This window comes from Truncatella angustata, assembly GCF_020726525.1.
Source record: "Truncatella angustata strain MPI-SDFR-AT-0073 chromosome Unknown BKA67scaffold_3, whole genome shotgun sequence".
Lineage (NCBI taxonomy): Eukaryota > Fungi > Ascomycota > Sordariomycetes > Amphisphaeriales > Sporocadaceae > Truncatella > Truncatella angustata.
The window spans coordinates 2,492,720-2,506,828 of record NW_025763383.1 but is presented as its reverse complement, the minus strand read 5'-3'; the positions used below and the strand labels follow the sequence as shown (position 1 = coordinate 2,506,828).

Genomic DNA, 14,109 nt, shown 5'->3' with positions numbered 1-14,109 from the left:
TACCCCGACGGCAGAGTCCGACGCCCCAGAACCTCTCCACAAAATTGCCTCCGCAAAACGGACTTTGCCCGGCCGTCAAGATGGATGCTTGTTCTAATGTAACGATGGTTTTGTTTACCCGTAAAGTCTCCCAAGAACCCATATCCTACAAGCCAGCCGAAATGGCCGAATCGGCCGAATCCCCGTCGGGTATGATGCGACCCAGAGGTGCAAGACAAGAACCTCCACGCCTTCGTCTCGCTTGCTCCAGGTAGGTGGTCACATTTTGCAGTGTTTCCGCATTGTCTTCGTATTCATATAATCCAGTCCTCTCGTAATTGGCTGCATCACTACTGTCAAAATACTCGGGACCAATTCATTAGATGTATGGACTAACATTTTCCATGAGATGTCAGAAGAGAAAAATCAGAGTATGCATTTTTATTGGTAGCAGTTACGTTAGTTCGTGCTAAATATTTCGTACTTAGTGTGATGGAGCACTTCCTGTGTGCAGTAACTGCAGGAGTGCGGGTGCTACCTGTACAGACGGCGCAAGTGCTCGTATCCGGGGACTGCCTCGGGCGCACATTACGGGTCTACAGAAACGAGTGGCATGGCTAGAGTCCATCATCAGGTCGAGATGTCCTGACGTTGATCTATCGCGAGATACGCCAGATATAGTGTGTGAAACTGAGGCTGTCTCTGCCAGGCCATTAAGTCCTCATCTGGCCAATGGCCAAGGTGTACCAGAAATACCCTTAGGAGGACATTCTTCCCGGGAAAACACCTCTGAAAGACCTTTGCTAAGGCAGAATCCCTCTGGAGTGATATCTCTTGAGCAAACAGCCCCAGGATCAAGGCAAAGTGATCTTGGTCAGGAAACTGAAGGATGGGCCACTTCTACACATCAAATCGGGCTAATTGCGCTTGGCAGTGGTCAGGATCCTCGCTATATTGGCCCTTCAAGTGGCTACTTCCTTGCTCGTGTGCTGCTACAGTCGTCGGAGCAAGTCGGTAATACTGATACTAGAGAAAATCTCACCCAGAGCACTAAGTCGCCATTCCCCTGCGAACTTGTGGAATCAATGCTGGGGCCGCTTCCTATGCCTTCGAAAGAGAGCGCCAAGTACCTTTCAGCAAGCTATTTTGACCTTATTCATATTCAGTTCCCCATATTACATCAGCCGACTTTCATGGTGATGCTTGATCAGATGTACACGCCAATGGATCCGGATCCGGTGGTGGCTTTCCAAGTCTTTATGGTCTTGGCTATTGGCGCCTCTGCATCGTCGCGTCGTTCGCGGCCGGGTATTCTTGGTGATTCTTATGGAATCACAGCCATGAAACACTTCGACCAGATCAACGTTCAAAACTCGTTACAGGGCTTGCAGTGTTTACTGCTCATGTCTATTTATGCCATGCATAACCCTTCTGCACGCTTCAATATTTGGTATCTCAATTATCAATGCATAGCGGCTCTGTTGGACTTGGGCCTACAGAGGAAAATCGACATAGCATCTAATATATCGTTATATGAGCAAGAGATGAGGACTAGACTGTTTTGGTCAGTATATACCCTGGACAGGACCATTGCAACTACGATGGGACGACCAATTGGTCTTAGAGACGAAGCATGCGAGCTGCGGGTAGGTAGAGCTTTCTTGTACAAGTTATATTATGTTGCTAATGATTATAGCTTCCTCAAAATATCTCTGATATCGCTCTGATGGCACCTGGCCAGGAAAAACAGACTCCTTCGACCGACATCAATCATATGAGTGTCTCTATACACCTATTTGCACTTGCTAGGATCAACTCGGAGATCAAATACGTGGCCAACAGCATTAACAGAGCGGCCCCTCCATATGCACTTCCTGTGGTTGCCGACATCCACGAATGGCAGAATGGTATTCTTGAAAGTCTCGATTCCTGGGTGAACAGAATTCCTGATTTTGGACTTGATAAAGATTACGTACGAATTCTGTGTCAGATTCGGTATCACATTGTACGAATGCTCGCGACAAGCCCTAGTCCAGCGATACCGAAGCCTTCGACTGAGATCCTGACACAATGCTACAACAGTGCTACCACCATCATTCGGCTATACGACCAACTTCAAAAACAGGATAACTTATTGATTAGTTCGACGATACTCCATGCAATTACGTTGAGCGCAATATCCATGATGTATTGCACAAGGGCAGTGCCGAGTATCGCGAAGAATACGACGTTGGACGTGCTCATGAGCGACATCTCCATCTGTCAGATATTACTCAGCGCAATTGGCGAACATTGGTCTGGCGCCAAACGTTGCAGAGTAATCATCGACGAGCTGGGACGATCGACGGTTCGTTGGGTGAAGAATCAGCAGGCCGGCCATAGCGCAGCTGACGATATTTCAACGACGGTGCCTACTTCAATACATTCGTTGGCCAACTCAGACACTTTCAGCATGCCTCCTATCGAGATACAAAATCGAGCACCTCTGATTTCAGGAGTCCAGGACCCTTTCGACCCCCAGAATGCGCTGGACCCATTCGCAGCGTTTCTGGGAGACAACATATTTAGCGAGCTTGCAGACACTCAGTGGATGGGCTATGTATTCGATGATCCTCTGCCGTCAACTCAGCGGTTTCCTTAGCTTGAGTCACTGACAGTGATTTCATCTTGATATGATATTGCAACTACTTCGTTCCCATAACACGACGAGGGTGGACATTAAAAACAACACTTACACCGGCTCAGTCCAGACGGCTTCTGTTACGGAGCTGGACATGCAATATGCCGTCATTATCTCTACCATACACTGGGTAACTCGCTGCTGTATATAGTAAATGAATCTATTAATAGCTGAAGGGGTTTCCATTCTGCACAATACTAAACCAACGTACTTTGTCGTTCACTCCGTATTTCGACACTCTATATTCACTGAAGCCGAGAGAAGCTAAGTAGGCCAGCAAACACGCAGCGCCATCTCTTCCTGTCATCGAGGTAATCATTTGGCTCGTGACCGAAACGCCATGGTCGGGTTGTCACAGGCTGGATGGATCAACGTCTCATAAATTCCGGAAGATTCTACCCTGTTGGCGACACATGCATTTCCAGCTTATACCCCCAGGGTTGGTGCCAATAATCGAGACCACCATTTTCGGGATAACCTCAGCAGGCAGTCGAATGGTGTGCGGAAACGCGTGTTTCCGACTGCATGTTGTCGGCCTGGCCTCGTCAGCGCCCTGCTTGGCCTGCGCAGTCGGCTTACCAGCCGGCTTAAGCCCGGGGCAAAACGGCTAGACGGCCGTCGCCGAATATGTAGAGGCTCTCCATTTTGCATCTGCTGAAAAGTGATCAACATGCAAACAACGCACGGAATTGCCAACGTTACCTCGCGTACTGTGCTCTCGAGTAGAGGGTCATGTGGCCTTTATAAGCGGGGCGAGTCTCACGCCGAACACGCTACATGGCCAAGTTGATAAATAAAAAAGGCCTAGATTGCAGACGATGGTTGTCTCAGGTGCAAGATCCCATCATCACGACTTTTCAACAAACGGGGGCTGCTCGTCAAATCACACAGGCACAAGACCAACGAGGTAGTATCAACCCGCAAAGCCGGGCGCGGGCCTAAGCAGGGGTCAAATGCATGTAATATCACTTCGCAATGTTTTGATTAGCAGTCACAGGTTGGAGGGAGAAAAAAAGCATAGAGACTGGATCAAAAGGCTATGCAGTAGCTTCTTATTGCCCGGAACCAAACCCAATCTGATACCGTTCACGCCTGTGCTGATCCGCATCTCCGCGTCACAAACAATTGGTGCTCCTTGACCTCCGCCACACATAATGAGGCAGCAATATGTCATGAAAACTGCTGGTTTGTATCCAAGCCACAATTTTAAGGTTTGAATGTCTCTTGATGCATTGTAAAATAACACCTGACATTATGGTCTTAATGAAACCCAAACGCATACTTGGCGGAGAACTCTTGGTGCATAGCATTGTCTATACGTACCCACAGCGGACCTTTTTCTGAGGACTGTCTCGTTCTGACCTCAAGGTTTTCCTTTTCAGACCATTGAACATGCTGAGGTGGAGACAATGCAGCATCTGCTGGCTGCGTAGCAATATTCCTGCGGCAAGGCCATTGTTTCGCATGATGTATCATCTCCGACACTTTTTCCTGCCCAAGTATGCCATTTATGGCCCCTTTCCCGCTGTTGTCATCGTTCACGATCTCTGCATGGAGGCAACCCGCACGGATCATGCCAGCCAGTTTCACAGCGGGGTCGAAGGAAACACAGATCAAAACCTTTGAGGCTGTACTTCCTCCACCGCTTGTGGAATATACGATAGATCGACCATCGTATGCCGCTGTGACACTTCCACAAAGTCCGGCGGGGTTCATGGCTCTCCCAAGACTCTCTAGGAGGTCTTTATGCGGTGCAGACTTCCCCGACGGGAGGCTCGGCGGCCAGCACGAAACCACGTTGCGCTGAGCTGCGTCCACGACCTCGTCTCGACCCAATAGACGTTCTTGGGGGCCATGTTGTGCTGCATGCACGTGGCCAGCCTTTGACCCAGTTCTGATGCGAAGACGTTGTGTACACGGATCATTGGGTAGAGGATCATCAACCAAATCCATAAAAGTCCCACAAGCAAGCGAATAAGTCGACAAGTAAGTTTTGTTCTTTGAAAACATAACGGGTCCAGGATCCCCAGAATGGTACTCCTGAAATGATCGCTTGGGGGCTTTTACGTAGTTGGGCCGGTCACTGCTTCCCAATAACCTGGCCAGCTGCTCATCGGGTAACGGATCGTTACCACCTTGAACATCGTCTGCGGTACTATCCGGATTGATCTCGAATCCCCTGTTGGGGAACTTGACCTCCTTGTTGTAATATGTTCGTCTGTTCTCGCTGGTTCCATTAAGCCATTCTCGACGGCATTCGATGATCTTTATTGACCCTGTCTCTTCATCTTGATTTAGGGTCAGAAAAGTCCAACGGTCATCTATCGGGCCCTCGGTGTGTCGGCGGCGGAAGGCATCTCGTTTATTCATAACCTCCTTCATTCTAGGTTCGAATTGATTGAGAGGAAACCGAAAGCAATAATAGTGTGATGTCCAATCGATCTCCTCCAATTCAAACGAAGTTTGATTCGAGCAGCCATAAAAATATGCGTCGAAAATCTCGAAGCATACTGTAGTTCCAATCTCATATCCGACCAAGTTGGGCATATGAATCTTGTCGACGCACAAACTTCGACTCTGAATGTTGTAATAACGAAACACCCATTTGCGATTTCCTTGAGCATCATACTCCGAATGCGTGCCGAAAATAAGATGGTGACTGTTATTTCGCACAAAAAGCCGAATTGTTGAGTCAAGCCGAATTTTGTCGATTAACCTGTGCTCTTGAGCCTGGAAGATGAAGAGCCAATTTTGGGTGGCTGGTCTTGCAAATGTATACAGACAAGTCGTAATACCCACAGCGTGGTTGAGGATTCGAAATATATACTTTCGACAACCCTTAGATTCGGGCACTGCTTGGGTCATAAGAGTTGGAACATGTACGACAACTTCCTGATTTGTTGCTTTTTGGAGGTCGAGAATACGAAGATCCCGCATTGAGTGATCTCCAACAATATATAAAAGCTTACCCTCGAATAGCGCATACGAATCAGCGATTCCGAGGATACTGACTGAGAAGGGCGAAGCTTGGGAAATTGCTCTCCGTCGCTTTATAATTCTCCTGAACGCCCGAGCGTAGTCTCCATCCAACAATGCATCCTCAGTTTCCGTAGCATAGTTGGCTTTAGCCTAGTGCTGCGGTTAGTACGAGCATGTCCACGCCTCACGGGCAGCCTCTAGCTGAATTACACCCACCTTCAAGAGCATTTTGCACAAATTTTCCTCCCTCGTCAAGTATTGGAAATGGCGACAACTTAGTGACAGGTCGTATATTGTTTCCAAAGATAAATCCTGCACGATATAAGATAATATCTCGTAAGGGAGGTATTTAAGCCAAACTCGTTCAACTTTTGCCGAAGGACCTGAACCAACATCCCTTGAGAACTTGTTGACAGGTTTCTCAACGATCCCGCGGGGTTGAGATTTGGTGATTACATCAATGTTGATCCGTGATTCTTCGCCATTTGTACCAAGTTGTGTGACTTTGTGCAAATTTCTGCCATCCACGGTAGGTGTTGTCATCTGTTTGACAGTGAAGACCAGATCGCTCAGGGGAGCATCTGCAAATTTGCATAGACAAAGTTGTTCCTCCAAAGTCTCAACGATAACAACCTGTGAGGCTTGCCATGACATATGGAGAGCAACCACGCACCTATGTATACGGCTCGAGGCAAGGCTTGACAAAAACACAGCCGGAGTAAGATAGTTTTATCCGTATGAAGCATGCCATTCTAGCCGAGAGCCTTGTGGCTTAAAGCCTCATCATAAAAGATCATGCAAGATAGTTGTTGAACGATCGCTGCTGCTAAGCGTGTCGTACTTGCGCTCATGTTCGACGCTTCCGCGAGGGACAAAAAATAAATTTTAGAGGCCATGCTGTCTGCTCGAAACTACATCTCATTTCACGTCTGAAACATAAACGTCAAATTGAGGTGTGACGAGGAGCTGCGGGAGGGAGAGTAGCTCCTTGTCGAGATAGGCAAGTACTTACCAGAAGTGCCTTACTAGGTTATGTATGCAGGTTCCACTTCCAGCAGGTTAGTGCAGGTGGAGATGGAAAGCGCGGGGGGCGCCAAATTTCTAAAATCCTCTGGTTAGACTAGTCTAGCCTTTGAGTGGGTTGAGCAGAGCCTCATCTGCACACCTAGAAAAATTGTCTCTTTTCATGTCACGGGCAGAACGGGTCACACAATGGCTCATCACAATGCGGACCTTGGGTGAGAATGAGGCGGCTTCGTGTGGGGCTTGGGCCCATGCGGCGTACGTGTTTCATTCATTGTCTCAATGGAGTTGAATCTATGCCAATCGTATATTGAGGTAATATGCAATGTGCATGTACTATTGCCTTGGTTCACAGGGTGTCTCGTTTGCAACGACACTATGAGCCGTCAATGAGCTAGGGCTGTTAGGATACTGTACACGTTGGGTTGGGTTCGGCTCCAGCCCCCTACGTTTGGGAAGCCTCCAGAACACGGCGTGGATGTTTGTCATATTTGCTGTATTACATAACAATCACCAGAATATGACGTTCGTAGCCACATACTTAGGTTGGGCCAAGCTCTATTTTAATTCTTAGCTTTTTCGTTTATCGAGTTTCATACATTTGCGCGAGTGCCTTCGAAAGGCGTCGTCGGAGATGTTTCAAGGCCATACAATAACATGAGAAGAGAAATGTTCCCAGTACCAGCCACGAAACGACTTGTTACCAAGCAGTACAGTCTTCGCTACGCTCCAGGTCGACGTTGGTCAGACACTGGTATGTAATTGGTGCGAGCCACCCAGCTCATCTGAGAAAAATGCTAACATGGCACCTAGTCGACCTCAATGCGGGCTCAAAACTTCAGCTCGGGTTGGACATCGATGCATGAAGCACAAGGCCTGTGTTCATCCTAGCTGAGAGCTTATTGTCCATGAAAAATTACGTGTGGTTGTACAATCCCGATGTAGCCCACTGGATCATAGTGAAGCGGTCTGAGAACAGCTGTTGCGGACTCACAAGTCATGACTGGGCTTCTATTGAGCTGCGCCGGAAATGAGGTGCAACCCAAAAATACGTGCTAATATGCGAAGTGTAGTTCATAAACAATGGTTCAATGACAAAGTGCAAGAAAAAGGGCCGAAGCCGGCCGCCAAATATCGGAGAGTCAGCTGTCACGAAATAATATGTCGTGTGTATTATGACAGCCTTGACTTCGTCAAAGACAGCCTTCGAAGGTGGGTGTTATCAAGCTGATTATCCCCTTGGCAAGCAAGATTTTACTCATTTGCCTCTACCTTGGCACCGCATTTCATTAGTGCCGAATCAAGTAGCGTTGCGTTTTACGCCCCCAGCTCAACGACTGAAAAGCCTCAAACCGCTCGATTGAACGGTATCTAATAATGGTGCACAATAGTCACTTGTTCATATTCCGTACTTCCGAGCTTACGTCGTTTTGCTTCATTTCACTGGTTTGCTACACCAGTTATGGCTGGCTGATGTGTCTTCCGCATAAGCAGCGAAGGTTGCTAGTCTCCGGCACCAAAGCAACGTCACGATAATTCCAGGCCGCGGCAATGCGCCACCTATCAGTAAACGAGTTCAGCTTTTGGAGGTATGACTGGTTCGTCAAACAAAATCGTGCGCCAATGCGATGAGCTGAGAAGAGCACAGCTGTGCTGTCGCCACTCAGGCGGTGAACTGTCACTGAACACGGAGAGAGTATCACGATCTGAGATAGAGAGCGTTGGTCGAGATACCCAAGCTCGGTTCTCTAGGCCCCGGTCTGAAGAACGCGATATCGCGGTTACACTCACGTAGACTCCGAATATCAAGTTGAATGGGACCATCAGGGTCATGATTGAGGTCATCGGGTGATCAAGACCCAAAAGTCTCCAGCTAGACGTGATGTATTGGCAGGTGTATCGGCAGGTCCTCACGACATATCTGATTGAATGTTCCTGCAGAGCATTGCCGCCCTACGATTTGCGCAGGTGCGAATATCGAAAAGGTAAACAAGCGCAAATTTTGTTCAAGGCTCGAAATATCCTCCATTCGTGGTCCGTCCTCGGACTCAATCCGGGCTGCCAAGGTGTTTCTCTGAAATCTCATGGCGATTATGTCGAGTATGGATGCCCTACCAAAGGTCTCCGAATAATGCCTCCGGTACGAATTACCTCGTCTTGAAAGCATGTCTCAATTCCCGGCTCTTGGCTGCAATCATGGAGTATGTGTAGAGTGAGCATGGCTCAGCACCAACATCCAAGGGCGTGTACAGTACGTCAGATATGCTCATCACTGTCGGGCGCAGTCTGCTCTATCAGACACCTGACTGGCCCACAGTCAAGGTTTCCCTCCCCAATAGATGTATGGAGCCATGAAAGTCATCGACCAGTTCGTAACAGCGCGTATCCAGGTGGCGTTGTTGACGGCCAATTCGGCGTCAGGTGCGGGTATTATTCACCTCCCATTATGATTTTCATTTTTATAGGCTGAGTATCTGTTGTTCCGTTGTTGCTCACGCTCAGATTGCTAGAGTAAAATCAAAGTGTCAGTAGAGGCAGCCTTGTTGCCAGTCCATGATCTATACGCACAGCATTCCGTCTTGCTTCCTTGATGGAAGAGCGCACATACCTGTAATCAAATGGATAAGTAACGATGGCCAGGAATATGTCGACTTGGGGACTCACGTAAACAACAAACAGGCCATTGTGAAAGCTGCCATCGGCGCCATGACGGTCTTGTATACATTAGCGGATTAGTTGATCTACGCGGGTGCACAGAGTCACTGGCATACCTTGGGTGTGAGGTTACCTCTGGTGGGGGGAGCCATAATGAGAGCCGGGTATCAGATGGGTGAGGAAATTAGAACGACGTGAAAATATATGATGGATTGCGGCTACGTTTACGATCGTTTTGAGTTGACATGTCCACTCCTTTGTCAGATGTTGTTGGTTTGTCCCAAGATCAGCCCACTATGGAGTACCGTAGTTAGTTTAGTGCCTGAGGTCGGCTAATAAGCGGCGTCGAAGCTTGAACGAAAAAACGGCTGCAGCCCGCGACCCCTGTTTCTGTGCTGTGTAATCCGTGCGGATCCCGTGCCTATGTGGTATTAATTCAGGGACCACATGTGCTGTGTAATTAGTTGGTGACACTTGTCATTGAATCCCGCCCGGCGCAACACGTTGAATGGCGAAGACTGTCCGTCCACTCCCTCTTTGTTTTGCCTTTAGCCATCGCTCTCGTACAGATCCAGCATAACATGATACGAGCTTAGCAACCTGAACTCGCCGACTTCGCGACCATGTCGAACAATGCCCTGTCCATGCTGGGGTGGACCTTCCTTCCCAACGTATGCACTCATCTCGCCCGCTGCCCAGCCGCACAAGCAATCATGAACTGACCTGGCCTCGGCCGACAGCTCGCGACCTCCTGGATCCAGTCCATTTACTACTCCGTGACGATCCGCGCCGGCGACCCGCGCCCCGCACCCAACAGCCCGCGGTTCCTCGAGCACCGCCGCCGCATCCACATCCTCGTCGTCTCCGCCTACCTGCTGTACACACTGTACGAGGCCGACCACGAGCTCGCGCGGTCCCCAACCTTCTACGGCGACCTCGGCGTGTCCCCCGGCGCCACGGAGCGCGAGATCAAGTCCCGCTTCCGCCGCCTCGCCGCCCTCCACCACCCGGACAAGGCGTCCCCCGGCGACAACGGCGAGGTCTTCATGCACCTCAAGACCGCGAGCGACGTCCTCGTCGACCCGGCCCGGCGCTTCGCCTACGAGCGCTTTGGCCCCGAGGTCGTCGCCTGGAAGCACTGCGTCACCATCAAGGACTTCGTCCTGCGTGGGTGCCAGGCCCTGCTGCCGTACTACGCCGTCGCCGCTGCGATCATGTATGTGCTGGGCCTGTTCGGGTATCTGGAGTGGGGGAAGTACTGGCGCTGGCTCACCTTGGTCATCCTGTGCGTGTTCGAGCTGCACACCGTCACGAGGCCCGAGTTTCCCAAGTTCGTGGACGGGCTGGTGAACCCGCTGCTTGTGGGGTGGACAGGCCATGCGCCGTACCTGCCCTTCCAGATCATCAGCCTCGCGAGAAAATGCAGTGTCACCCTCTACATTGCCTTCAGCCAGATCGGACCGTTGTTGCAGCCGCCGGGACAGCAGGGCGTGAAACCCGGTGAGGCCTCGGACAAGGTGTTGCGTCAGGGCTTGGACAGGCTCGAGCAGGCGGCCAGGATGCTCGATAGCGACTCGGCACGCCTGATGGAATTGGAGATGGCGCCCTATGCCGGAGACCCGGAGCTGGTCAATGGCATGAGGAGCAAGCTCAAGGAGTGGCTGGTGCAGAACACTATACGCTCTGATCCGATGGTCAGGGATGCGCTGGGCAGGAGTTTTCAGAAGAGGAGGGCCGATGCACCCGCTGGCGCAAGGGGAACTAGATGATCTGAAATGGTCTACAGACATGCGTTTCGATAGATGACCAGCACAATATAAATGTAATAGACCTCTCGTGTGCAGAAAAAAACCGCTGTAAGTCAAACAAGGGAGAACCCGACATGAAATCAGGTTTACGTTATCCATGTCTAAATGGACTGAACCTCGACTGGAGCTATTACTGGCTCAATAAAGAGGAGATACCTAGCTGTGTGAGGAAATTTGCGAAAGGAACTCCCCATCGCTATGATAGGCCAGATCCCCATGCACTGAGCATCTACACATGAAATAGGGTCTAAGAACTGCCGGCGAGATACGTTATACGCATATTCCACCTCATTTCGTAAAGGTAGAGCCTTGGTTTTGAAGTTATCAAGACACATGCTTGAAGAACACAAAAGATACACATCGAGAGAATCGAGTCAAAAAAGGAAGAGCAAGATGCGACATTAGTGCAGTAGGGTTGGCGCAGAGCTGGCGGTGAAGGTGATAAATGCCAAAAAAGAACGAAACAAGACCTCTATGTATATTTCGCCGACGTTATTTGAGATAACACCAACCTGTCTAAAGCCTCTGTCTACCCCTCGTCTCGATAGGTATCAGACACATACCTCCGAATGCAGCAAAGATCAATATCCCGCTGAGGTATATCGGCAACTTGGTGCCGTCTCCAGGTAACAGCGCCGCCAGCACTGGTGCCACAAGCCCGGTGATGCGGTTCAGGAAACTCGCGACGCCTGTTCCCGCACCCCTTACCGGCGCGGGGAAGATCTCGGGGGTGAAGGCGTAGAGAACGCCGTACATTATATTCTGGGTGAACGCTTCGACGCACGTGAAGAAAAGCTGACTGTTCGGCGTGGTGCCAAACGCGACAAACAGGAAGAGAAATATGGCAGAGACAAATGTTGAGATCGCAAGCGTGCCCTTGCGGCCGAGGTAAGGCGATTTGTGGTCCACGGTGTAGGCGGCGAGGAGCGATCCCGGCACACCGACCATGGAAATGATGGCGTAGTTGCGGTACGTTGTTGCCGTGTCGGCACTGGAAACCGCAGTGCCCGAATCAGGAGGTGTTGATCCACCATGCGATAGATATTGGGGCAGGAAGGCGTTGAATAAGGGGTAGCCCATCCCGATAGTCGCCCAACAGAACCATACCAGTCCAGTGGCGGTGCCAAGCTTGCGACTGCTAAAAAGGGGGCGCAGATGCTCGCCAGAAAACGCCGAGAAGTTTTGTTGGATAATACTGCGAGTGGAAAGTCGAGTTGTTGGCTGACCAAGGGTGTCACCATCTGCGACAGCATCGAGTACCTCCTCAGTAAGCCAAGTCTTCGTCCCGTTTCGATATGCAATGCCGTGGACGACGGCCACAGCTTCCGCCTGTCGTCCTTGGGAAAGCAGATATTTCGGCGATTCGAGGAGATGGAAGATGAAGAACCGGATCAGAAACATGATGAACGTGACGACTCCGATGCACAAGACAAAATATCTCCACCCTTGCTCCACAGGTCTAGTCGTAATAAAATACCAAGCCGCCAGTGATGATGCCAGTTGCCCGATAGGCCACCAAACAGACAACAATGTTAAAAGAGCGCTCGAGGCGTCGGGGAGGAATTCAAGAAAGAGGGCGCCGTCGACGGGCAGATTTCCTCCTACTCCTGACCCCATGCATGCGAAAAGGAAACACGTCCATCCCCAGCTGGATGCATAGGCTGCCCATATGCCAAAGACGCTTGTGATTAACAAAGTCATGTTGAACGCTACTCTGCGGCCAAGGATATCTGCACCAAGGCCCCAGGCAAAACTTCCAATACACAAACCAACATATAATGAGCTCGTGGTATATCTGACAGTTTTTTCAGATATGCCAAATTCTTGAGATAAAGAGGGGAGTGTCAGTGAGACTCCCTGCATCCAGAGACTGCTAAGTGGTTAGCCACATATTCTCCATCAAACTGAACCATGCCAACTTACTTATCCGCAAACCATCCAAACCCACATAACACGAACAACTGCCAGTTATACTTTCCCATGCCAATATCCTGAATGGCCTTGTTAATGAGTTTCGACTTTACTGTCGTCATCGTTAGCCCCATTTCTCAACTTTGGAACATTCCAGCGTGCCAGAAGGGCAAGACTCACGTTCATACTCGCTCCCGGCCCTCCCCTGATCACCTTTCCTGACCTCCCGCCTGAGCCCCTGGATGGTGTACTCGGCGGCGCTCATCTGCAGCATCCCCTCGCCTTCGACGCCATCGTCGGCGTCCTTGCCACCACCACCGCCGCCGCCTTCCTCAACGCCATCGACCAGCGCCTCGCTCTCCTCATCCCGCGGTGCCTCTTCGAACTCGCATCTGCCAATCCTCGCCGAGTAAGAGTGCAGGTGCGCCTCTTCCAGCGACACCAGAACCCCGACGTAGTCGTGTACCGACTCGGTGCGCCCACCGAACAGGCGCGAAGAAAACAGGTTAGAAAATGGCATCACCGTCCGAAACAGCCGCGCCCTCAACTATGATGCGTCCACCACACAACCCTTCTCCCACCCAGGCTTTGAATACTGCACTCGTTTCCCTCTTCTTCTGCTTCTTCCCAAAATGACGCCTGAAAACCCACTGCGTTTGCCCGCTGCTGATGGAAATTGGGGGAGAAAAAAAAAGAAGAAAAGAACCCGGTGGTGTAAAACCAATGTCTAGGACAAGCCACGTGATGGGATTGGGGATGTGAGACAAGCCTTTGTCTCCGGTTCTCTTTGTCCTTCTGGCGGAGGAACGGACCGGGGGGGGGGGCGTTGCCTTTGATTGCGGGGCGGAAGCCGGGATGAGCAAGGAAAAGGCGACTGTCTATAACTCCTCTCTATCTCAACGGCCGATTGCTGAAACCCTGAGCCCGTGGAATTAAAGGTACTCGTTCACTTTGAAGAGATGCGAGAAGTCTTTCGACGGGAAACGACGGCAGCAATGGGGATTCTGTTGGATGAAAACGTGTCGGCACTAACCTAGGCTAAGTAGCACAACACGGCCCCTGTGTCAGCCTGCC

General features: G+C 50.4%; 4 protein-coding genes across 4 annotated transcripts; 2 read left to right on the top strand and 2 right to left on the bottom strand.

Moving 5' to 3' along the window:
• Nucleotides 1-383: 383 nt before the first annotated feature.
• BKA67DRAFT_591932 (fungal-specific transcription factor domain-containing protein) lies at nt 384-2,620 on the top strand (the record flags this gene model as incomplete). The annotated part of the gene is made up of 3 exons (XM_046104777.1): nt 384-410; nt 468-1,625; nt 1,676-2,620. The coding sequence occupies 3 exons, from the start codon at nt 384-386 to the stop codon at nt 2,618-2,620; spliced, it is 2,130 nt and encodes a 709-aa protein (XP_045959946.1).
• Nucleotides 2,621-3,683: 1,063 nt separating this feature from the next.
• BKA67DRAFT_645151 (uncharacterized protein) lies at nt 3,684-6,741 on the bottom strand. Its single transcript, XM_046105870.1, has 2 exons — nt 5,855-6,741; nt 3,684-5,788 (listed from the first exon to the last, which is right to left on the bottom strand). The coding sequence occupies exons 1-2, from the start codon at nt 6,290-6,292 to the stop codon at nt 3,920-3,922; spliced, it is 2,307 nt and encodes a 768-aa protein (XP_045959945.1). The 5' UTR covers nt 6,293-6,741; the 3' UTR covers nt 3,684-3,919.
• A 2,929-nt stretch (nt 6,742-9,670) lies between these two features.
• BKA67DRAFT_690449 (uncharacterized protein) lies at nt 9,671-11,222 on the top strand. The gene is made up of 2 exons (XM_046109134.1): nt 9,671-9,987; nt 10,057-11,222. The coding sequence occupies exons 1-2, from the start codon at nt 9,940-9,942 to the stop codon at nt 11,083-11,085; spliced, it is 1,077 nt and encodes a 358-aa protein (XP_045959944.1). The 5' UTR covers nt 9,671-9,939; the 3' UTR covers nt 11,086-11,222.
• Nucleotides 11,223-11,640: 418 nt separating this feature from the next.
• On the bottom strand, nt 11,641-13,555 carry BKA67DRAFT_591929 (major facilitator superfamily domain-containing protein; the record flags this gene model as incomplete). The annotated part of the gene is made up of 3 exons (XM_046104776.1): nt 11,641-12,994; nt 13,048-13,147; nt 13,216-13,555. 3 exons carry the CDS (start codon nt 13,553-13,555, stop codon nt 11,641-11,643), a joined length of 1,794 nt encoding a protein of 597 aa, XP_045959943.1.
• Between the last annotated feature and the right edge of the window lie 554 nt (nt 13,556-14,109).

Bases quoted from the DNA above. Each gene is read 5' to 3' on its own strand.
- BKA67DRAFT_690449 (XM_046109134.1), top strand. From the start codon at position 9,940: ATGTCGAACAATGCCCTGTCCATGCTGGGGTGGACCTTCCTTCCCAAC. The intron at 9,988-10,056 runs GTATGCACTCAT...CTCGGCCGACAG, and splicing joins GGTGGACCTTCCTTCCCAAC to CTCGCGACCTCCTGGATCCA.
- BKA67DRAFT_645151 (XM_046105870.1), bottom strand. From the start codon at position 6,292: ATGTCATGGCAAGCCTCACAGGTTGTTATCGTTGAGACTTTGGAGGAA. The intron at 5,789-5,854 runs GTGGGTGTAATT...CCGCAGCACTAG, and splicing joins TGTGCAAAATGCTCTTGAAG to GCTAAAGCCAACTATGCTAC.